The sequence below is a fragment of the Hyperoodon ampullatus genome, assembly GCF_949752795.1.
Source record: "Hyperoodon ampullatus genome assembly, chromosome: 14".
NCBI lineage: Eukaryota > Metazoa > Chordata > Mammalia > Artiodactyla > Ziphiidae > Hyperoodon > Hyperoodon ampullatus.
This window is the reverse complement of record NC_136927.1, coordinates 51,215,504-51,238,698: the sequence shown is the minus strand read 5'-3', so window position 1 is coordinate 51,238,698 and position 23,195 is coordinate 51,215,504. Positions and strand designations below refer to the sequence as shown.

Genomic DNA, 23,195 nt, shown 5'->3' with positions numbered 1-23,195 from the left:
TTTAGATTTGCAGGGATGGTCAGGGTGGATTTGTGACGTGTTAAGTCTGAGGTCACTGTGGCATTGCTAAGATCTGGAGATCAGCAAGATGGAAGTTATGCTGGTGTATGGGTGGTAATTGGAGGCATGGGGGTGGATGAGGCCCCTGAAGGAGAGAGTGCAGAGGGCTAAGGGGGTCTGCAACTGCCCTGAGGACTCCAACATTTAACACACAGGTTGAGAAGAAGCCAGCCAAGGAAATGAAAATGAAGAGAGAAAGGAGGGAAACCAGGAAAGCTTGGTACCATGGAGACGAAGGGAAGAGAATTTCATGGAGGTCAGAGTGACAAGCTCTAGTTAGACGGAACTAAAAAAAAGTGTCCTTTGGATTTTGCAAATGGAACTTACTGTTGACCTAGCAAGAGCAAGAGGAGTTCTTGAAATGAAGACAGTGAGTGAGTGCAGTCTTTCAAGAAGTTTGACTAGGAAAGGGAGAAGGGGTTGTTCAAGGAGGGAATTAATTTTTTTAATTGGGGAACTTTTTTAAAAAAAACAGATAAGGATAAATTAATAGAGAATGGTTGAAGTTATAGGACAGAGGAGGCATATTAGATAGGTTCAATCAGAGAAGCAGATTAGAGATACATGTAATAAGAGATCTATCATAAAGATTTGACCTTGTGCAGCTGTGGGAGCCCATTACCCTGTCATTGAGAAGTTGTTGTCTCTGTGTCTGGTGCTGGACCTTGAAGGCCACAGGGACCTTGAAGGCCATAGGCCAGTTGGGAAGGGAAGAGGGATGTGAAGTGGAGAAAGCAAGAAAAAGCTGGAACCTTATAGGCTGAGCTGGAACCCACAAAGATGGCTTGGAACCCTTGTCAATTTCTCATTGACTCCATTCCTCCAACTTGGATAATGAGGATGTCGTGTGGGGTACTGGTGTTTGTCACAGAGCTAAACATGCACCTGGCCCAGGAGTTAGAGAAGCTAGGGCTGGAGGAGGTGCAGGCCCAGCTGCTGCTCCAGGGCAGCCAGATGACCCTGGCAATGTGCATGAGCTACAGCCGTGCCTGGTGCCCTGCACCAACTTCTGAGCATAAAGGAGCATGGTCGCTCCTTCATGGCTGCCTTCCAAACCTTGGGCAAAGTCTCATACTAATTTGGAACTATACAAGGAAAGTGTAGTTCAGTTTTGCTAATCTGACAGAATACAAATCCATCCTAGGAGGTGACTTTATTTTTAGGCAAGTATTCGTTTATTAGTGGATCCAGGCACAGTTCTAGGAGCTGGGGATACAATGTAAGTTAGACAGAGTTCGTCCTTATAGAACTGAGGTTCCAGCGGGAAAATCAGACAATAGCAAATGCATATGTGATATGATGCCTGACTGTGAAAAGTACTATTTGGAAAAAAAAAAAAAGAGAGAGAGAGAAAGAGAATAGTGAGTGTTGGAGGTGGGGGTTGGGTAAGAAGGAGGTTATACTAGAGAGGGTAGTTGGAAAACCTCCTTGATCAAGTACCACTTAACCACAAACCATAATGAAGTGATGGAACCAGCCAAGCAGAGAGCCCGGGAAAGAGTTTTGTAGGCAGCAGAAACAGTATGTGCAAAGGTCCTGAGGCAGGAACAAGCTTGTTCAAGAAACTGCAAGAATGCCTGAGTATCTAGAACAGAGTGAGTGAGGCAGAGAAGGATAGGAGATGAAGTTGAAAGTTAGGCAGCAGCCAGATCATGCAGAATAGTCATTACTTGACCTGACTAGTGCTTCCCTTGAAGACCTCACTTGGAAGGCTTGTCCTTTTTTGACCTTACTTGAACTGTCCCAATGCCTTTCCTGGGAGCATTTGTCAAGGATTTTGACATCACAGCTGCCTGAGGCAATGGATAACAGTTGGCGTAAACAATAAACTAACATAAAACTAAAAAGGAAAGGCTGAGGAATGAAGTGTCCATAGGGGGCTTTAAAAAGCTCTGACATATTCCTGGAATCTATGTGCATGTGATGGCCGTGTGCTTGGGAAGGCAATAATCTGTCACCTCTGTATCCCCTTGAAGCTCTGTGCAAGCAGGACATGAAAGTTGAGGCAGAGTTATAAACTGCCTGGCTGAGTGGTAAAGGTATGTCCCAACACACATACAGAACCCCTCAGTGAAGAGTGGACAATTTATTGTTTCCAGGAGGTTAAGGAAATATCTGCCTCATCATTAACTGACCACTCAAGTTAACTGAGCAAAGACTTCAGTAGGTATACCTGACACAGAATACAGACTTTGCAGAATTATTTAAGGAAAGTCACTAAACAAACAACAACTACAATAAGAAGCAACAACAAACCCTGTGGAGGGGGCAGAATCTGATTTCAGAGTTGTCACGTTATATTATTTGAAATATCCAGCTTTCAACAAAAAATTATGAAACATGCAAAGAAACAATAAGGAAATATGATCCATACACAGGAGGGAAAAAAAGCAATTAATTGAAACTGATCCTGAGGAAGCCCAGAAGCTGGAATTACTAGACAAATACTTTAAATCAGCTATTTTAAATCTGTTCAAAGAACTAAAGGAAACTATGTAAACAATGAAAGGAAAGTACGAAAATGGAGTCTCACATAGAGACAATCAACAGATAGAAATTATAAAAAGGAACCAGAGAGAAAATTAAGGAATTGAAAAGTATAATTATTCAAACAAAAATATTCACTGGAGAGGCTCAACAGCAGATTTGAGGAGGCAGAAGAAAGAACCAGTGAACTTGAAGATAGGTCAATTGAGATTATCCAGTCTGAAGAACAGAAAGAAAAGGAATGAAGATAAATGAACTTGTGGGACAGACACCTATGGGACACCATCAAGTGACCTGACATATGCATAATGGAAATCCCATAAAGAGAAGGAGGGGTGGGCAGATAGAATATTTGAAAAGATAATAGCTGAAAACATGCAAAATTTGATGAAAAAGCATTCATCTACACATCTAAGACACTCAACGAACTCCAAGTAGGGTAAATTTAAAGAGATCGCCACCTACATACATCATAATCACATTACCAAAAGCCGAAGACAAAGAGAGAAAGCAGCAAGAGGAAGGTGACTCATCATGTACAGGGATCCTCAATAAGATTAACAGCTGATTTCTCATTAAAAAACAAGACAAAACACAGAGGCCAGAAGGCAGTGGGATGATGTATTCATTTGATGAAAGGAGAAAAAGAACTGCCAATCAAAAATTCTATATTTGGTAAAACTGTTCTTCAAAAATGAAGGAGAAATTAAGGTATTCTTCAGCCTGATAAAAGGCATCTACAAAAACCCCACAACTAACATCATACTTAATAGTGAAAGACTGAAGGTTTTCCCCCTAAGATGAGGAATAAAGCGAGGATGTCTGTTTCTACACTTCTGTTCAATATTGTACTGGAGGTCGTAATGAAGGCAGTTAGGCAAGAAAAAGAAATAAAAAGCATCCAGGTTGGCAAAGAAGAAGTGAAACTATCTCTATTGGTTGATGACATAATCTTACATGTATAGAAAACTCTAAAGAGTCCAGCAATGACAACAACCAAAAAAGGAAGAAAACTATTACATTAATAAATGAATCAAACAAGGTTACAGGTTACAAGATCAATATTTTAAAACTCAGTTGGATTTGTATACACTAGTTACGAAAAATCCAAAAATGAAATAAAGGGTATAATTCCTTTTATAATAGCATCAAAAAGAATAAAATAGGAATACATTTAACCAAAGATGTGCAAGGCTTCTACACTAAAAACTATGAAACATTGTTGAAAGAAATTAAAGAAGACTTAAATAAAGAAAAGACATCCCATGATCGTGGGTCAGAAGACTTAATATTGTTAACATGGCAGTACTCCCTTAACTGATCTACAGATTCAATGCAATCCTTATCAAAATTTCAATGCCTTTTTGTAGAAATAGACAAGCTGATACAGAAATTCATATGGAAACTCAAAGGACCCCCAGTAGCCAAAACAATCTTGAAAAAGAAAAACAAAGTTGGTGGGCTCATACTCCCCAATTTCAAAACTTACTACAAAGCTATAGTAATCAAAATAGTGTGGTACTGGCACAAGAACAGAAATACAGATCAGTGGAATAGTATTGAGTGTCCAGAAAGAAACCCATATGTCTATGGTCAGTTTATTTTCAACAAGGGTACCAAGACCATTCAATGGGGAAAGAATAGTCCTTTCAACAAACGGTGCTGGGACAACTGGATATCCATATGCAGAAGATGAAGTTGGACCCCTACTTCATGCTTTATACAAAAATGAACTCCAAATGGGTCAAAGACATAAATGTCAGAGCTAAGCCTATAAAACCCTTAGAAGGAAATGTAGATCTTTTAATGCCATCATCCTTTTGGCCTAGCATTCCCATCAAGGAAATTGGAATCCTCATACTTTGGGAGTATAAAATGGTGAATTTTATGGTATCTGAACTATATCTCAACTTTTTAAAAAAGATTATTCTGGCTGCATATAGGGATGGACCATAGGCAACTGAGAGTGGGAACTGGAAGGTTGTTGTAGTCTAGTCTAGTGGTGAGCTGATGGCGCTCTAAGGCCAAGGACGTGATGACTTTAAAAAGATAGGAAAGCTCAGGACAGGAATCCTTTGGAGAGGCTGGCTTCAGCAGGAAGAGGGACAACTCCCAACACCGAAGTAAGAGGGAAGAAGGAATGTAGACACAGGGGTAGGCATTCTAGAAAATTGAATCTGTCTTTTGGTTTGGTACAGAAAGGGTTATGAGCCATTGTGGGCAGATGATGTCTGGAAGCTTGAAATAGCTGTGGGCAAGCAGAGAACATGGCCTTGGCTTCCAGGAAGATCAGGAGCCCTGAGACTGGGTATACAGGGCTGCATGTCAAGGAAGCAGTCCTCTTGGACCTAACAGTGATTTTTGAGCTAGAATAAGAGGAAACTTCAACAGGGGGATACCTAGAGATTATCATATTAAGTGAAGTAAGTCAGGCAGAGAAAGGCAAATATCATATGATATCACTTATATGTGGAATCTAAAAAATTGATAAAAATGAACTTATTTATAAAACAGAAATAGACTCACAGATATAGAAAACAAACTTACGGTTACCAGAGGGGATGGGGGTGGGGGGGAGATAAATTATGAGTTTGGGATTAACATATACCCAGTACTATGTATAAAATAGAGAAAGAAGGACCTACTGTATAGCACATGGAACTATATTTAATGTCTTGTAATAACCTATAATGGAAAAGAATCTGAAAAAGAATCTGAATCACTTTGCTATACACCTGAAGCTAACACATTATAAATTAACTATACTTCAATTTTAAAAAAATGTTTAAAAAAAAGAATAAGAGGAAACTTGTGGTATTCTATAATTATGGCTCAATAATACAAGCCATAGCCTGATTTTAATTCTGTTTTATGAAATCAAAGTGACTGATTAGTCAAGAATAGGCCTTGTATTTTTACAATCACAGTTTTTTTTTTTTTTTTTTTTTTTTTTGTCTGTGTTGGGTCTTCATTGCTGCGTGTGGGCTTTCTCTAGTTGCGGCGAGCAGGGCTACTGTTTGTTGTGGTGCGCGGGCTTCTCATTGTGGTGGCTTCTCTAATTGCGGAGAACGGGCTCTAGGCATGCGGGCTTCAGTAGTTGGGGCACGTGGGCTCAGTAGTTGTGGTGCACGGGCTTAGTTGCTCCGTGGCATGTGGGATCTTTCCGGACCAGGGCTCCCCTGCATTGGCAGGCAGATTCTTAACCACTGTGCCACCGGGGAAGCCCTAATTTTTTTTTTTTTTTAAGATTTTTTTGGGGGGACTTCTCTGGTGGTGCAGTGGTTAAGAATCCGCCTGCCAGTGCAGGGGACATGGGTTCAAGCCCTGGTCTGGGAAGATCCCACATGCTGCAGAGCAACTAAGCCCATGTGCCACAACTACTGAGCCTGCACTCTGGAACCCACATGCCACAACTACTGAGCCCGCGTGCCACAACTACTGAAGCCCGCAGACCTAGAGCCCATGCTCCACAAAAGGGAAGTCATTGCAATGAGAAGGCCACGCACCACAACGAAGAGTAGCCCCTGCTCACCGCAACTAGAGAAAGCCCGTGCACAGCAACGAAGACCCAACGCAGCCAAAAAAAAAAAAAAGATTTGTTTCGGATGTGGACCATTTAAAAGTCTTTATTGAATTTGTTATAATATTGCTTCTGTTTTATGTTTTGGTTTTTTGGCTGCGAGGCATGTGGGACTTAGCTCCCTGACCGGGGATCGAACCTGCGCCACCTGCATTGGAAGGCGAAGTCTTAACCACTGGACTACCTGGGAAATCCCCCACAGTTTAATTTTGTTTTTTGTTACATCTTTATTGGAGTATAATTGCTTTACAATGGTGTGTTAGTTTCTGCTTTAGAACAAAGTGAATCAGTCCACAGTTTAATTTTGAATTGGGTGTATGCCCATCTGAATTGGGTATATGCATTAATAAAAGAGTATAAGGTAGCATGACTAATAATATTAATTGATTATTAATGGTTTAATTGATTGACATAATTTTTTCACCTGCAGTGTCTCACTTGGTCTCTACAACAACCACGTAAAGCAAGTTTTATTATTTTCACACTTATTTTACATAAGGAAATGGAGGCTTAGGGAGTTAACACTTTTCTAAGTAGTCTGAATCCAGGTCTCCTAAATCTCACATTCTTTCCACTATTAGCCCATGAATCAAGCAGAGTACTTCTTTTTTTGTCTATTCAAATTCTCAGGGTATGTTGCCAAGGTATCTTTTTCCAGAAAGTCTATTTTTGTAAAATGTCTTTAATGCTTGCCCACTCCAGTGATTATTTCCAATAACATTTCTTTTCTGTTAATAATATTAATGCTAACTGTAGAAAATCTAGAAAAACTTGTTTTTAATCCCATGCAGATAACTACTGTTAACAATTTAGTGTATTTCTTTCCAGTATCTGCCTATAAATAAATATACTGCCTATAAATATGTACACACATATATACACATACACACATATATATACACATACATATATATTAATAATTTTTTAATAAAATTGTACTCATACTATAAACAGTGTTGTGTCTTGCTTTTTCACATAGTATGATGTTGTGAGACGTGGCATGGCCTTGTGGTGAAGGTTAATTAGGCCCTTAAGCCGGAATGTAAAGGGCCTGTTAGCTGTGCGCCCTTGTCAATGCTACTAAGCCTTTTTGTACCTTAGAACAATATTAGCTATTACAAACCTTAGTGCAAAATATGGTCTATCCTGTGCACTCTCCTCTCAGACCAGGTGATCTCTGTTCCTGGGTTCAGGAACTGCTCTGTGTCTGAAACACATCCTCTCCCCTTCCCCTTGGCCAGCAGCATCCTTGCTGTCAGTTCATCTTGCTCATACCCTCCGATCTGTTGTGCACCCCCCGCCCCATGACCTCCGTAACATCCACTCCAACCAGTTGACTGCCCAGAGGCAGCTCCCTTACAGTCTCTGGACTGTCTCCCTGAGGCAGTCTGTGCATCTGCAAGCTTTTTGTCAACGTGGACTTGCTATTTCACTTAACAATATACATCTTGGATGTCGTTTATATCAGCACATAGGGCACTGCCTTGCTTTTGTTTTGTTTGTTTATTTCATTTTGTTTGTTTTAAATTGCCATATAGGGGGAAGGCTTTTTCAAGGCATGCCATGAAACCTAAAAGCTATAAAGGAGAAGTTGATTGACTTGGCTATGTAAAAATTAGAAGCTTCAGTATAGGAAAACATACCATAAGCAAAGTCAAAAGACAAAACAGCCTCCACATTCAAATGGGGCTCTAACACTGCTCCGTGACTCTCTCATTTGCTCGGCTTGTACTTTACACAGAAAACCAAAGTCATCAGGTGCAAATTTTCTCTGCTTCCACCACCAGACCTCAAAATGTATTTGAACTCAAACCCATCCATTCCACCTCCCACCTGTTATAACAGGCGTCTCCCCTCCTGTCTGAAGCTAACGCCGCCTCTGTGCTGGGATCCCATCCCATCTTGCTCTAGTAGGACTGTGGCTTTGTTAATTGCCCAAGTCAGCCTGCCCTCCCTGCTGCTCCCAGCCTGTGTATTACCCCGGCCCGCTGGGTTTTACCTTCTAGATATATCTTGTCTCTGCCCTCTCCTCTCTTTTCTCCCTTCGCTCTCTGGGGGCAGGCCTCATCATTTCACGCCTGGACCATTGCAGTAGCTTCCTCACTGGTCTCTTTCAACCTGGCCATCCTTGTTTTTTTGGCTGCGCCTCGTGGCTTGTGGGATCCTAGTTCTCCGACCAGGGGTTGAACCCAGGCCCTCGGCAGTGAAAGCATGGAGTCCTAACCACTGGACCACCATCAACCTGGCCATCCTTGATGCTGTCCTCCGCACAGGTGCCAGCGGAGCATCTAAAACCCAGGCCTACTCCCATCCCCTGCCATAGGTCAGTCTCATCTGCTGTAGCTTGGGGGTCAGAGCCGTGTGGAAGGAATCCCCTTGTTGGTAAGGGAGCACCTATAATTTGGAAAAAAGCCTCCCATGCCATTCGAGTCCCAGACCTTGATAGCTTGCCATTGCAAAGCCCTCTCCTCCACTACCCCTAACTGCCCAGCTCCCCAGATTCACCTGCCTTGGACTTTATGTCTTAGTGACAGCAACGTGCCACACACCTACCCCACTCCTTCCAAGAACACGCTTACTGCCCTACTTCACCCGGCGGCTCAGCCATCCTCGGCCCTGAGCCCCAGGCTGGGGACGTGACACCCCCTCCTCCAGGTAATCCTAGCATCCTGCACATTCCTAAGTGGTTTGTTGAGCAGCCTGCTGGTCTGGATGCCTCTTAGGAGGCTGGTTGGGAGGTGACTCTAGCATGTAGAGCTCATATCACCGCTTGAACCTCAGCTTTGGGTCCCAGCAGCCAATTCTAGGGCAATGGGAACCGTCCCACTTCTTTTCTTCATAGCATCTGTCACTATATTGAAACTGTATTAAAATGGTCTGTCTTTGTCCCCACACTACACTATGTGCATCTTGAGAGCAAGGATAGTGTCTTGTTTTTCACATGGCCTGGCACGTACCCAGTGCTACAGCTGAACTGAAAAGGGACTTGGCAAACCATAGACCGAGTTTAATGTTTTCTTGATCATTGTACTGGAACAGATGGTCATAAAGACAATTTATGAAATGTCATTAGGTTAAGTGTAAATTCCTGTAGTTACATCCAAAAGTAACAGGCGTGTGTATTTTCGGTGGACCACCATGGCTTTACAGCAGTTCATGTGATAAGAGGTGGGGATTTTCACTGGGGAAGCAGCCTCGAGGTGGGTCGCCAGTGTGGTGAGGCTGCAGGACGCTGCTGGGATGCTGGCCTGCCCAGCTGGTGTCCCGGAGACGTTGCTCTGTCATTGTCCCCATTCTCTCTCGTTCTTCAGTAAGTTTCCCTCCCATCCTTCCTTTCAGCCTGTAAACATGCCCATGTGTCCCCCAACCTTTAAAACCCACTTCCTCAGGATGCCTCCCTCCCCATCCTTTCCATTCACACTCTCAAAAGAAGAGATCCTCACCGCCTCCCCTCCTCACCATCCCCTTGCTTACTATCCGAAAACCCTTTTCCCACCTTTGATTCCAGGACACCACGTTCTCTTGGTTCTTCCTTCCTTCCAGGAGCTAACTTAGCCTTATGGGAAAGATGGAGACCCTCCAATGCAAACTGCTTGCCCATTTCTGATTTTTTCCACCATGACGTCGTCAGATACACCCCGCCCTCCCCACCTCTCCCTGACCATGGTTCACCGACTCCCTGGTTCCCTTGAGCCCGCCTCCTCCTTGCTCAGTCGTCCATCTCTCTTCTGTTGCACTTCTTGCCCATTCCTTCCGCTTTGCCCACGAGCAGGTACAGATCTTCCCCTTCCTTACACACCCGACTGCCTTCTCAAGTATTTTCCATCCCCTTAGGAACTTCCTGGGATCCTCTGCCCTTCACCACTAGCCTTTTCCAAAAAGAAGGCCACTTCCCTGCCTCCCCCTTTCCCCTCTCCCCAGATGTTCAACATCTCACAGTCTGACTTAGGCCTGAATTCCTCTGCTGCGGCTGCTCCCCAGATGGCATCAGAGACCTATCCAGCGTCTCTCTTTTTTTTGGCCATGCCACACGGCTTGCAGGATCTTAGTTCCCCGACCAGGGATTGAACCCCAGTCCTCAGCAGTGAAAGCCTAACCACTGGACCACCACGGAATTCCCAGCATCTTTAATTTAGTGCCTTGCCTTCCCCTCTCCCCCTGGTTCCCATCCTCGGGGATCTCCCTGAAGGATTTGGCCAACTCCTCCTTCTAGGGCAGCCCCTGGTCCTCATCTTCTCCTACTGTGTTGTCTGCACTTTCTTGGGCTCCTGCAGTGGCCGCTCCTCCCATCCTAGATGGAGACTTTCCCCAATGCCCTGTCCTCGGTCTTTTCTCTTCTTGACACTTTCTCCATTATCTATAATAATAAACAAGGAGATGAAGAGAGGTGCTGAGAAGACTTTGAGGATAGGGGGAGTTCTTTGGATTGGTTTGGTGGTACTGCTGGGTTTTTGTTGGCTTTTTATTGGGGGGGATGGTTTGGGCAGAATGGCATGAGGGATTCCTTAGGGTACAGCAAAAAGGATTGGAAGGAGACCAGCAAGCCACATGTTGGTTTCGCTATTTTCTGGACGTGCCCCAAACTTTCTTTGCCTCATGGTCTTTCTCTACCTGTTGTGTCTTACCCCCCGCTCGTGACCTTTGTATCATTCTGGTCATACTTCTCTTACCAGTCAAATATGGCACTGTAGTCATTTTACCACGTACTGTAGCTCATACTGTCCATCAGTTCACTTAGGTTGTCTGGAGATCAGGACTTGACTTATTTTAACTCTGGAACATTTAACAGAGATGCTTGCATGTAGGGGGTACTCAGTGTTCCTCAGGAGCATCAGCTGATGGGAAGAGCATGAGTCTTAGATGTAAACAGACCCAGACTCTGATGCTGATCCTGGCCTTGATCCTTGTTCATTGCGTGACCTCAGGCACATTGCTTACCTTTCTAATTACGGTAATCGTGAGGATGAAATGTGATATTGGATGCTCAAGAAATGTGAGTCCCCTCCCCTTCCTGAGATGAAAGGAGCTGGGAAAAATGGAGTGGGCTGGGCACCAGCGTGGGGGACGCTAGGACACCCAGTGAGACCAAAGCCAAGCATTTTTGCAGGCTTTGGGGGAAAGCCATCTGCGAGACTGCCCTCGTTTGCCGTAACCCAGGATCCTCCATGAATGATCTACAGTTTCAGCCCTGGAAGTGGTCAGAAGTAGGAGGAGACAGAATGACCTAAAGCATCATCTGAGGACATGCTGATATCACAGGATGTGTCTCCACCCATAAATGACGGGCCAGTGGTTAGAATATTTCTGCACTTGGTATCGCCCTTTTGGCCTTCACACCGGCTTGCCTTAGTTTGCTTTCCAGCTGTTTTTATAGTTTTTTCTCTGCTTTCCTCCCTCCCTTGGCCCCCACTACATGCGTGAATACCACTACCCAATCCAGGTGCCCCCTTCCTTACTTTCCCTCCCTCAGAGTTCAGCTGCTAGGGTAGGACGTTCCAAGGTCTTATCACAAGTCTGACAGCTCTTCAAATAGCATCACACAGTGTCATCGTGGAGCTGGGCAGATGGGTATTCCACCTGCAAAATTCTTTGAAAATGAGGAAGAAGCTGGTAAGCCAGCAAGCAGATCCATTTGGAGTGATCCAGGGTATCTTTCTCTTTCTTTCTTTTTTTTTTTTGAGATTTTTTTTCTGTTAGCATTTTTAGATCAACCTAATTATTTTTGGTTACTGCATAGTATTCCTTAGAATTAACGTGCCCTAGTTTGTTTGAACTTTCTGCTCTTGTGGAAACATTTAAGTTGTTTTTGCTTTTTCCCTAGGAACAATGTTTCAGGGAATGCCCTTGAACATGGCTCATGGGAGCATTTTTCTAGGACAGATGCCCAGGGGTTAGATGATATATATATTTATATGTATTTGAAATTTTATTAGATCCTGGCAGATTGTCCAGATCAAAGACTGTATGTACTACCACAGGAAAAATGTTTTCTTTTTTGGTGTCATCATTTCATGTCTTGCATAAGAAGGTCTTCTCATTGCTAAAGGTATAAACAGATTTTTCTTTAATTTTATTCAAAGTTTGTAGTTTTGCTTTTTACATTTGGCTCCACACACCCCGCCCCAGGGAGGGGGACTTTTTCCATTGTATTGGTACCACCTGAATAGTCCGCTTTGTTTTTAGACTTGCTGTTCTATTTCACTAACCCAATGTTTGCTCCTGTACTACTGCAATCATGTTTTGAGTGTGTTTGTCCTTAAAAAAAAAATTGTGGTTTTATATATATATATATATAATCATAAAATTTTTCATTTTAACCAGTTTTAAGTATTAAGTAACAGTTTTAAGTAACCAGTTTTAAGTATACAATATACAGGTGGCATTAATCACATTCATAATGTTGTACAACAATCATCACTATTTCCAGAATTTTTCATCAGTCCAAATAGAAACTCTCTACCCATTACACAATAGCTCCCTTTTCGCCTCCAACCCTGTGCCCTGTAACATCTACCCTACTTTCTGTGTCTGTGAATTTCCAAATTCTAGATTTCACATAAGTGAAATCATACAATAATTGTCCTTCTGTGTCTGGCTTGTTTCACTTAGAATAAGTTTGCAAGATTCATCCGCATTGTATCATATATCAGAACTTCATTTCTTTTTATAGCTGAAGAATATTCCATTGTATGGATATACTCCATTTTATACATTCGTTCATCTGTTGGCGGGCAACTTGGGTTGTTCTACCTTTCGGCTATTGTGAATAATGCTGCTCTGAACACTGGCGTACACTTACCTGAGTCCCTGTTTTTAATGCTCTTGGGTATATACCCAGGAGTAGAACTGCTGGGTCCTATGGTAATTCTGTATTTAACTCTTTTCCTTGGTGGCCACAGAGGAGATGTCATTTCCTTCACTGTTAGTAGAAAGATCAGTCCCTGAGTCCTGTTCTTACTCCATTTTTACATTCACCTGCCCACATTTCCCCCCACCCCTGGAGCCAAGCACAGAACTTGGCACATGGTGGTACCAAGTAAAGGCCAGCCTGGGTGGGTGGGTGGATGGACAGATGAACTCCAGACCACTGGAAGAGCAAGATTTTCCCTGACTGTATAACGAGACAGCAAGAAGCAATGGAAAGAGCCTGCAGCCATACTATTGCTGCATGCATCCAACAAGAGACCTGAGTTCTGTTTCTTACATGAGCCCTTAGTTTCTGTGTGTCTTGTTTAGCTCAGCTGTGAAAGGCAACTGCACTCCTGCTGGACAGGATGTTGAGACATGAGATCTGGGTATGAAAGCCCTTTGCTGAAGTCAAAGGCACTCACTGGCTGGAGAGATCGCAGAGTCCCATGTGTACCCCGCACTCAGAATAGAGCCTGGCACATCGGTGAACTGATTTCTTGCATGCGTTCATTCCTTCATCCAACCACTGTCTACTGAGTGCCTGCTCTGTGCCAGGCAGTGTTCTGGAGGCTGGGCTTCAGCCATGAGCAAGAGAGACAACAAGGCCCTGGCCTCATCAATCTGCTCAAGAACAAGATCCAAGAACAAGCCCCAAGAGTCCTAACTGCCTTCCCAATGCTTTTGGTACCAACTCTAGACTTTTTAAAAACACAGCAAGAAATGCCAGTGGAGAGCTTATATTTTAAGGAGGTGTCTCCAGCTTTAAGGAGAAAAATGGATTTGAAAATGTAAAACAAAGAATAGGCCAGGTACTTGGCAAATCAAGCAGCTTGAAATGCCGTGAGGGAGGGGAGCTTTTGGGGGGTTCTATGTGAAGCAAAGGGAGAGAAAAGATTCCAGATACTCCCCTGACTGCCACCCACAGGAAAAATGTGAGAGCCTCCAAGCCTCTTCTTGCAGGAGTTTAGGGGTGGGAATCAGGGCGACTGTCACCAGGCTCTCTGCAACACTAGGTTTGCCTAGGAATGTTGCTGGTGACACTTTGGCCCTGCTTGGCCCCATGGGAGACAGAGGTTGGCTTATCTGGTTTGGTCACTGAGCCCTGCCCCTCAGGAGCCCTTGGAGGTGACCCAAGAGCTCATGGCCACTGAGCACACATCCCATGCACTGCATATCAATCATCTCATTGAAGCCTCTCCACAGCCCTTGATCACCTCCGGAAAACAGGCTCAGGGAAAGTAATGGCCTCAGTCTGGGTCACGCAGTTATGCACAACAGAGCCAGAATCCTTGCTCTTACCTGGACCCTAGTTGAGCCAGATCCCAGAAGCCAGGCAAAGGGAGGAGCAGCAAGGTTGATAGGGTAAGAATTGGCAGGAGACTCTAGGTAACAAAACCTGTTACACCCACAAGGACAGGTTTTATGATTTATTAATAAACTTAGCAATAAAGGGATTTTTTTGGAGCTCGGAAAATTTTATGGGCACTAATACGTAGTTTCCAAAGTTCTTTCACATGTTTTTTCACTTGATCCTTATAACAACCTCTTTTAAGAGCAATGGTTTTGGTTTTTTTTGTTTTTGCGGTACACGGGCCTCTCACTGTTGTGGCCTCTCCCGTTGCAGAGCACAGGCTCCGGATGCGCAGGCTCAGCGGCCATGGCTCACGGGCCCAGCTGCTCCGCGGCATGTGGGATCTTCCCGGACCAGGGCACAAACCCTCATCCCCTGCATCAGCAGGCGGACTCCCAACCACTGCGCCACCAGGGAAGCCCACAAGAGCAATGGTTTTTATACCCATTTTATAGACAGAGAGTAAGTGCCCTAGATTACACTGCTAGTGTGTGTGTGGGGGGGGGGCAACCTGACAGTTGTGGGCAACAGCCTTATCAAGTGTTTCATTTCCTGTGAGATTCTCAGAGCAGAGGTGACCCCAGCCCGGAGGAGGAGCAGGAATTCCTCAGCCTAATGAGGTCACAGTTTGTTTCTTTCCCACACCTTTATTACTCAAAGCATGTATTCTAGTGAATGCAATTGACATATATTTGTTACTTACCAGTCTTTTCTCTGGAACATGAACCTAGCTTTGCCTTCATACAATCATCATTTATTAAAGGGACTGTCACCCCCAGTGATGTCAGTATATTTAGTAATGGCAGAATCTTTCCTGCACATATTCCTCAAGGTCTCACCTGAAGTTTGGAAGAGCTACTTGCCCTGGGCTGGGCTGGGCTTGGGATGAGACGAGGTTCCTGACCCCATACGATCAGCCAGCACATGTAATCCCACCAGAGCTAGAGATGTACACAAAGTGCTGTGGGGAGACTAACCCTGTCTGGGAAGACGTCACAGAAGAGGTGAAACAGAGACAGGAACACAGGTGGCCTTGTAGGGAGAGGGGCCGGCTCATGCAGAGGCCCTGTGGAAGGAGTGATGTGGGATGAGGCTGGAGGGGCAGCGAGTCAGAGGAAGGCCCTTGGGATTCTCCCTCGAAAGCCATGGGTAGGGAGCTCTTGGGGTTTTTAAGGGCATGATCTGCCTGTTTCTGAATGATCCCTGAGGTGGCAGATGGGGAATCTGGAGGAGAGGAGACCACTGTCCCCAGCATCTTGCCACCTAAGACCAAAAGACCATGACAGAAGTGGACCCTGGCCCTTGAGTCTCTGCTGAGGTGCTCAGCCTGGGAGAATTTCAGGGAGGAAGGAGCAGCCCCAACGGAGGTGAACAGGTGTGGAAAGAGTGGGATTCGGACCACATTGACCAGGGGCCAACGTGAGGGCCACAGGCAGTGAGAGCTGTGGGAATTCGCTTCCTCTCCCTGTGCCTCCCCTGCAGGCCCCCTGCCGCATCTCCCCTCCCTGCTTGTGAGCACTGCTGCTTGGAACACCTTTATCTGTCACTTCCTGTAGGAAGATGTCCCTGGCCTTCTGCCCCTTCCCCCACCTGCCTCCAGCCTCTGCTTGGTGCTCCCTGGCCACCTGCACTGTCTTCTTGTGCAGGTAACCCTCACATGGGCTTGAAATGATCTGCGGGCTGAGACCCTGGCTTTATTTGTCTCAGTAGTCATGGCACTTAGCCCAGTGCCTTGCATATAGTAGACACTCAGTAAAGGTTTACTGAATGGAACTAGAAGGGAGAGGTTAGTAAAAGTTGGGTTAATATGTAAGGGGTGTCGAGGGCAGAAGGAGCAACAAGTGAGGCAGGTGGGTGTCGGGGAGGGGGCAGGTGGAGGGTGGCCCGTGCAAATAAGGGTGATGGCTGGCAGAGAGAGGCCAGATGTGGGTCTGATTGGCTGGGCAGCCAGAGAAACAACACACACACACACACACACACACACACTGATTGATTGATTGATTGATTATAGGAAATTGGCTTACGCTACCATCTGCAAGCTAGACACCCCAGGAAAGCCAGTGGTGTAATTCAGTCTAAGTCCAAAGGCCTGAGAACCAGGGGAGCCAGTGGTGTAAGTTCCAGGCCTAACTGATATCCCAGCTCATGTGATCAGGCAGAAAAAGAACTGAAATCTCCCTTCTTCTGCCTTTTTGTTCTATTCAAGCCTTCAACCTTGGATGATGCCCACGCACTTTGGGAAGGGCCATCTTCTGTACTCAGTTTCTTGATTCAACCTCTTCCTGAAACACCTTCACAGACACACCCAGAAATAACGTTTAGCCAAATATCTGGGCACCCTGTGACCCAGTCAAGTTGACACAAAATTAGCCATCACAGCAGGCTAGGTGATTTCAGAGTCAACTAGTATTACCAAGCACCCCGCTGTGGCCGTGCAATGTGCAACCATTTGCCCCCCAAGAGTGGGTATTACCCTACATACAAGAAGAGAAACTAAGTCTCAGCATTCACACCTAAACAGAGCAAAGCCTCTTCCCATCCTTGGCAGGTGTTGGGTCGTGACTACAACTTGCTGCAACTTTACCTCTTTTCCACCTCAGACCTTCTGTGGCTTCATACTCCATCCTACTCCAATGTACTATTTTAATGATTATTATTACTGACAGCGATAATTAACATATGTGTGGTGCTATAATAGAAACGACAGCTAACTCTTACATAACATTGGATATACCAGGCAATTCTCTGTGTTTTACCTACATTAACTAGACTCCTCTCATCAATGGGGAAATTGAGGCACAGAGAGGTTGAGTGACTTGCCCAAGGCCACATGTGGCCAGGGTTGCAGCCCAGGGTCTTATCTGACTTTCCCAGTAAGCTGCCCAAGGCCATATGGCAAGAGAAAGCTGGAGGTTGGACTTGAACCTGGGAATTTGGATTTAAAAACCTTTATTCATCCAGACTTCTGACTCTGCCTTCAGAATCCTGGGATGTTTTTACTGTGAGGGGGTCCTCGAAGACCCTCTCACTCTCTCCCTCCTTCTCCCGCAGGCTCTGTGCTCACAGGTGTCCCCTGCCCCATCTGCCTGTGTGAGCAACTGCCTTCTGCTAAATGGCTTTTATACAGAGCCCATGTCCTGGCTCTTAAAAAGGAATGTGTGGGATGAATAAGCACCTAAAAATAACTCCAGATCAATTTTTTGGGTGGGGTGGATTGGGGTGGGGAGAGGTCTGTGTTTTCCTTTCTCTCCTCTCCCTCCCTCCCTCTGCCCCCAAGGCCCATAAACTGCTGCTGGCTGACAGCTGGGCCAGGCTGGCTTCCTGTAAGGCTGTAATAACACGGAATTAGCCTGGCGGCCGTTGGTCACTACAGACGTCTCCAAGTTGCTGCCTTCCTGCCCTGGTCCATGCTTCTGGGACAGGTCCTTGTTCATCAAATAACTGGGCGAGGCAGATTCCTGAACTTGTCCTCCCCATGGAGGAGCAGTGGAAAAAGCCCTCCAAGTGAGAGGCTGGCAGCTTCTGGGCTGGGCCATTTGAGGGAGCCCCAAATTCCTGCCTCCAGGGAGGAGCCTGGAGGGCAGGAGCGGAGTGCTCTCTGGCAGCCTGGGCCCCCGCATCGAGGTTTCCAGGCCGTCTACTGACTCAGGGACTTGGCTGAATGGCTCGCATCTGTCTCTGTGCTTCTAACAGGCCCCTTACCCCCACCAGCCACCCACAGGCTGCCTGGAGAGGATTTAGAAATCCAGCAGATCTTTGCTGCCCAGAACCCGCCAGCTAAAAGCGGCATCCTGAGAGTGGGCTACGTTTCTTCCTTGGCAGAGTCTGTCTTGCAGAATGGATTGGTTCTGGGGCTATGCCAGGCATTTTTGTACAGCTCAGCCGTGCTTGAGGTCTCTTTCCCCTGTGATGTCAAATATGTAGAAGGGGACACTGGTGTTTAATATGGCGGGGGGAGGGGGGATGGAATGGCAATGTAAAGCGGGAAAAGAAACCTACCAGGGGCAAAGGGTTCAGAGGTCCCCGCTTATGCTGAACCTTTGGCCAAGGGATGGAAAATTCCAGGTGGAAGCTCAGAAATTCCCAGTGTAGAAGTGCTAAGGGAAGCGCCACACCTCCTAGTCTTCTGCCCCCCTAGGCTTCAGCCAGGACTGGGGCGGGGCTTCCTGCGCCCCAGCTGTGTGGTTGGTCGGTGGTTCAGTTGTTCCCAGTCTCGGGTGCACATCAGCACATCCTGGGGGAGCTTGAAAATGCCAGTGCCCAGGCTCTGTCCCCAGGCCAGTTATATCAGCATCCCTGGGGTGGGGCCCCACCTTCCCAGGTGATGGCAGCATGCAGCAGGGGTGGTGAGCCACCGCTGGCAATAACCTCTGTTTTCCTCCACCCTCCGCCTTGCTTCTCAGCTTCTGATTTCTCAAATTCAGAGGTGGGCACTGCCACACCAAGCATCATGTCTTACATAACGGGCTTGGTAAATAATGTTGAGGGCTGCTGTGCCATTGATGATGATGATGATGACGATGATGATGACAATTGAGGCCACACTCTAGGGACTAGAAGCATTCGAAAAGTCCTTTTCTATGACTTCATTAAAAAGAGTCCCCTAGGGCTTCCCTGGTGGCGTGGTGGTTGAGAGTCCGCCTGCCGATGCAAGGGACGCGGGTCCGTGCCCCAGTCTGGGAGGATCCCACACGCCGCGGAGCGGCTGGGCCCATGAGCCATGGCCGCTGAGCCTGCGCGTCCAGAGCCTGTGCTCCGCAATGGGAGGGGCCACAACAGTGAGAGGCCCGCGTACCGCAAAAAAAAAAAAAAAAAAGAGTCCCCTATAAATACTGAAGGGAAAAGATCAGTTTGAAAGTTGTACTTAAGGTCCCAAAGGGCTCTTTTTTTTTTTAAATTTTTTGGCCACGGTGCACTTGGCATGAGGGATCTTAGTTCCCCAGGGATCAAACCCACGCCCCCTGCAGTGGAAGTGCAGTCTTTTTTTTTTTTTTTTTTTTTTTGCGGTACGCGGGCCTCTCACTGCTGTGGCCTCTCCCGTTGCGGAGCACAGGCTCCGGACGCACAGGCTCAGCGGCCATGGCTCACGGGCCCAGCCGCTCCGTGGCCTGTGGGATCCTCCCAGATTGGGGCACGAACCCGTGTCCCCTGCATCGGCAGGCGGACTCTCAACCACTGCGCCACCAGGGAAGCCCAGAAGTGCAGAGTCTTAACCACTGGACCACCAGGGAAGTCCCCCAAGGGGCTTAGAAACAAAGGTTCCCCTTCACCCACAGCCAGCAAATGACCCATCCTCTGAGAGCTTTACTGCCTTCACCTGGGCCTGGCCTGAGTTGGGTTCTCTTGTCCTGAGGACCAAGCGAGCCTCCCAGATGGCCCTCCTGGCTCCCTTGACTCCCAGGAGACTCCTGGATCTGCGTCTCTGAGCCCCACCTACGCAAACTGCAGCGTGGCCAGAGGCCCTCCCTGGGAACGTGGCCAGCCAGCAGGGCGGACTTAATGCAGTGAAGACCACGTTCCTCTCCGCAGTGCCCCGGAAAGCAGGGCCCTTGTCCTAATTCCTCCTGATTCCTCTTTACAGGACCACTTGCCCCCAGCCCCCAGGGTCAGATCTTCCTCTGCCCCGCCTTCATCCTGCAGCTTCCCCCTTTCCCAATTGTCCCCTTCTTGAAGCCCTGTCTTCCTGGCTCCCCACTGCTGCCCTTGACCACCTGCAGCTTCCAGCCTGTCTCCTCCCTGGAGCCTCCCAGGCAGCACTCCCAGCGGCTGGCCTCAAACACAGCGGGGCAAGAGAGGATCTACAGGCTGGAGGGGCAGCAGGAGCCATCACTCAGCCCACCCTCTATGGCCTAACTCCCCTCCACCCTCACCAGGGGCTCCAGCCAGCCTCAGCCCAGCTCCGAAAGCCAAGGGTCACTAGCCCTGCTTTACCTCTTGAGTCTGTGTCTGGCTCTTCGTACACAGCAGCCTGTCTGTCTTTCTGCTGCCTACACATGAGCCTGAGTGTCCTAGCTGGGACTCCCTCTCCCTCCCCGTGGACCTGCTCGGTGAGACAGCTCCGCTTCCACACAGATGCACGTGGCCTGTTTCACTCGCCACGCTTGGTCACGCTACCCTCCTGCTCAGCCCTGCTGCCCAGTCTTCCTGCATGTGCTCCGATTTTCCCCAGCTGCCCATCTCCCGCCACAGTTCCATCCACACGCTCCTTTCCCGGACCCCACAGGAGGAAAGTTCAAGTGCGCTGGCAGTTGAAATGGGGTGTAGGGCAGTCCCTGTCCATGTAGATGCACGAGCTGCTCCAGGATTGGCAGGGACCTGGTAGCAGCCCTGCACAGTCCTCATAAATTGCCTGAGAGCTTCTGGTTTTCTCGATTTGAAACTGCTGTCTGCCCACTCATGCCCCAGCCCATTTATGTGTATCATTTCTCTGGAGGGAAGCACATTTCCCGGATGCTTTAGCAGCTGCAGCAACTGAAGTCCCAAAGGGAGCCACTGGTAAGCAGGACTGGAAATAGAATTCTAGATCTGGAGGTTCACAGATGATAAAACCGGGGCTCAGGCACTCAGGCTCATGCACACTTAGTGCCAGAGTGAGGGGGTACCCCAGACCACTGGCCCTTCCTCCTAGGATGGCCCTTTCCCTGACCAGGAGGGGGCATTTCCAGGAGCTGCACCCCCGGGCTCCCGAGTATGTGCCCACAACTCCCTTGGTGCTGGAGGGGGCCTGATGATAGCAGAGCCCTTGACCTTTCCCAACTCTTAAGTGGCACTTCAGGCTTCTTCTCATTACTCATTTATGCTGAGGGTCCCCAGGGGTAGCTGTGACATCTCCAGCAGTCCCAGCAGGGGCAGACTCATCCCAGCTGATGGAGGGGCTTCCATGGCCTTGCTCCTGGAAGGCTGACAAGCTGTCAGCAGACAGTGATCTGAGCCCCAGCAGTGCCCGAGTTTACCCTGCGAAAGTGGGCTGTGGATACAGAGGGAAAGCAGGGAATTTGCAGGCAGACGACCTGTCATAGTCGCATCTATGGGACCTTGGGAAGACACTGGCCTCTCCGTAGCTCAGCATCCATATCTGTGAGCTGGGGGGATGAGACAGGACAGTGTAGGCAGAGCATCTGGTCTGGTGCCTGGCACGTTGCAGGTGAGTTCCTTGCTCCCATGTACCCTGTGATGGGCAGGCCACTCACAGATGTTTATTACTTTTAATGCAGGCTCAACACTGCCCTTCAGTAGCTAAACCTTTATTGAGCGGCTGCTCAGAGGCCAGGCCAGAGCCCTTGTGCCAATTTGGTGGCACTGCCTGCTCAGTGCCCAAAATGGAGATTTATGGAGATTACCACCCATGCTCCTGTTTGGGCCTCTTGTGAACATCAACACACCTGAGGCTGGCCCGGGTGAGGAGGGCTGGTGGCCTGTCCACAAGAAAGCCAGGGGTTCCTGCAGACCCGGTACCTGGCTGTGGCGTGAGCTTGGGACTCCAATCAGATGAGTTAAGCTTCTGACAACCTGGCCCTTCAGGACCACAAAGGATGAAGCTTCTGGGGGCAGCTGTGGCAACTCATTGAGCTGAGTCATTTCACACGGATGCCCACTGAGATCCAGGGCTCGGCAGAAACGTCCAGGTGGGTAACCTTTTTGCCACCAGCTGCCCCTGCCAGCCAAGGGCTTCCCCAAGAGAGTTATCAGCTTCACATTTTATTGTCACCATTGTCACCAGCACCTGGCTATTGCTGAGAGGTTCCTATAGAATGAAATTTGCATATTGAAAGCAAATAACTAGGATTCCATATAAATTAGAGGTATGCTCCAAGAGGTCATGGGAAAGACTTCCCACTGCTTCCAGCTGAGAGGTTTTGGCAAGATAATGTGGGGATGGAGGCTGATTCCCTTTGTAACCTCCAGATGCTGGGGTAACATTTGTAACCACCAAGGAGGTGGGAATTTTAGTCACTACCTAGTAGTTCACTCTCTTTTCTAGTACTTTCTTAACTCTGGGGTCTCCCTTCTGCATTCTCTGCTTTTCTTTTACTTCCCCTCATTCCCTTATGGTTAAGGGATTTTCTTGGTCATGCCCAGATATCTCATTCATTGATTACAGTTTCCTGCCTAAGCTGCAATCATTTTCTCTCTCCCTGGCATGTTATAGTCAATATTTATTTTAACTTCAGTTTCAGAATTTGGGACAATGCCAGGTATCTCGAAGATACAGGCCTGTTTGGTGTGTTCAGGGGAAATGTTTCAACTACTTAAGGAGTCATTTCTTAGGGCCCATCCTTGCATATCCATAGCAGATAAGCCTATTATACAGCAGCACACACAGCGAAGAGGGAATAAGGGTTGAAGTCCAAGGGGCAGCTAGCAGGCCCTGCGGTACCTGGCACTGGGGATTTATGCAAATCACTTAGGGGAAGGAGGGGAAGGCAGCCAAATTCAGTGTAATTAATATATAATTAATAAACAAAGTTTTTAAATGAAGAAAAACAACCCCGTAAATTAAAATACATACTAACAATAACATAGTTCACACTTCCTGCCAACCCCAGTGAGGGCAGGTTTCCCACAGGTAGGGCAGAGCCAGGTGCCCAGGATGCTGCCCAGTGCAATTCAGCGTGAACCCGCAATAGGGGCTACGAGCAGAGTAGGGGCTACGAGCGGGGGCCCTGGAATACACTGCCTGCGTTCAACCCTGGCTCCCCTGCCTATTAGCTATGGGGCCCTGGCAAAGGCACTTAACCTCTCTGGGTCTCCTTCCTTATCTGTAAAATAAGGATAATAATAGTAACGCTTAGTATACAGGGTTGTTGT

At 47.2% G+C, this 23,195-nt stretch overlaps 1 protein-coding gene across 1 annotated transcript in view; it reads left to right on the top strand.

The window, feature by feature from the left end:
- The window catches only part of HIP1 (huntingtin interacting protein 1), a gene marked incomplete at both ends in the record, with an annotated part of 155,101 nt that overhangs the window by 40,552 nt on the left and 91,354 nt on the right, over positions 1 to 23,195 (top strand). Inside the window, 3 exon segments of the mRNA XM_079718551.1 lie at positions 15,944 to 15,982; positions 15,985 to 16,017; positions 16,019 to 16,033. Coding sequence (XP_079574677.1) covers positions 15,944 to 15,982; positions 15,985 to 16,017; positions 16,019 to 16,033 — 87 coding nt within the window.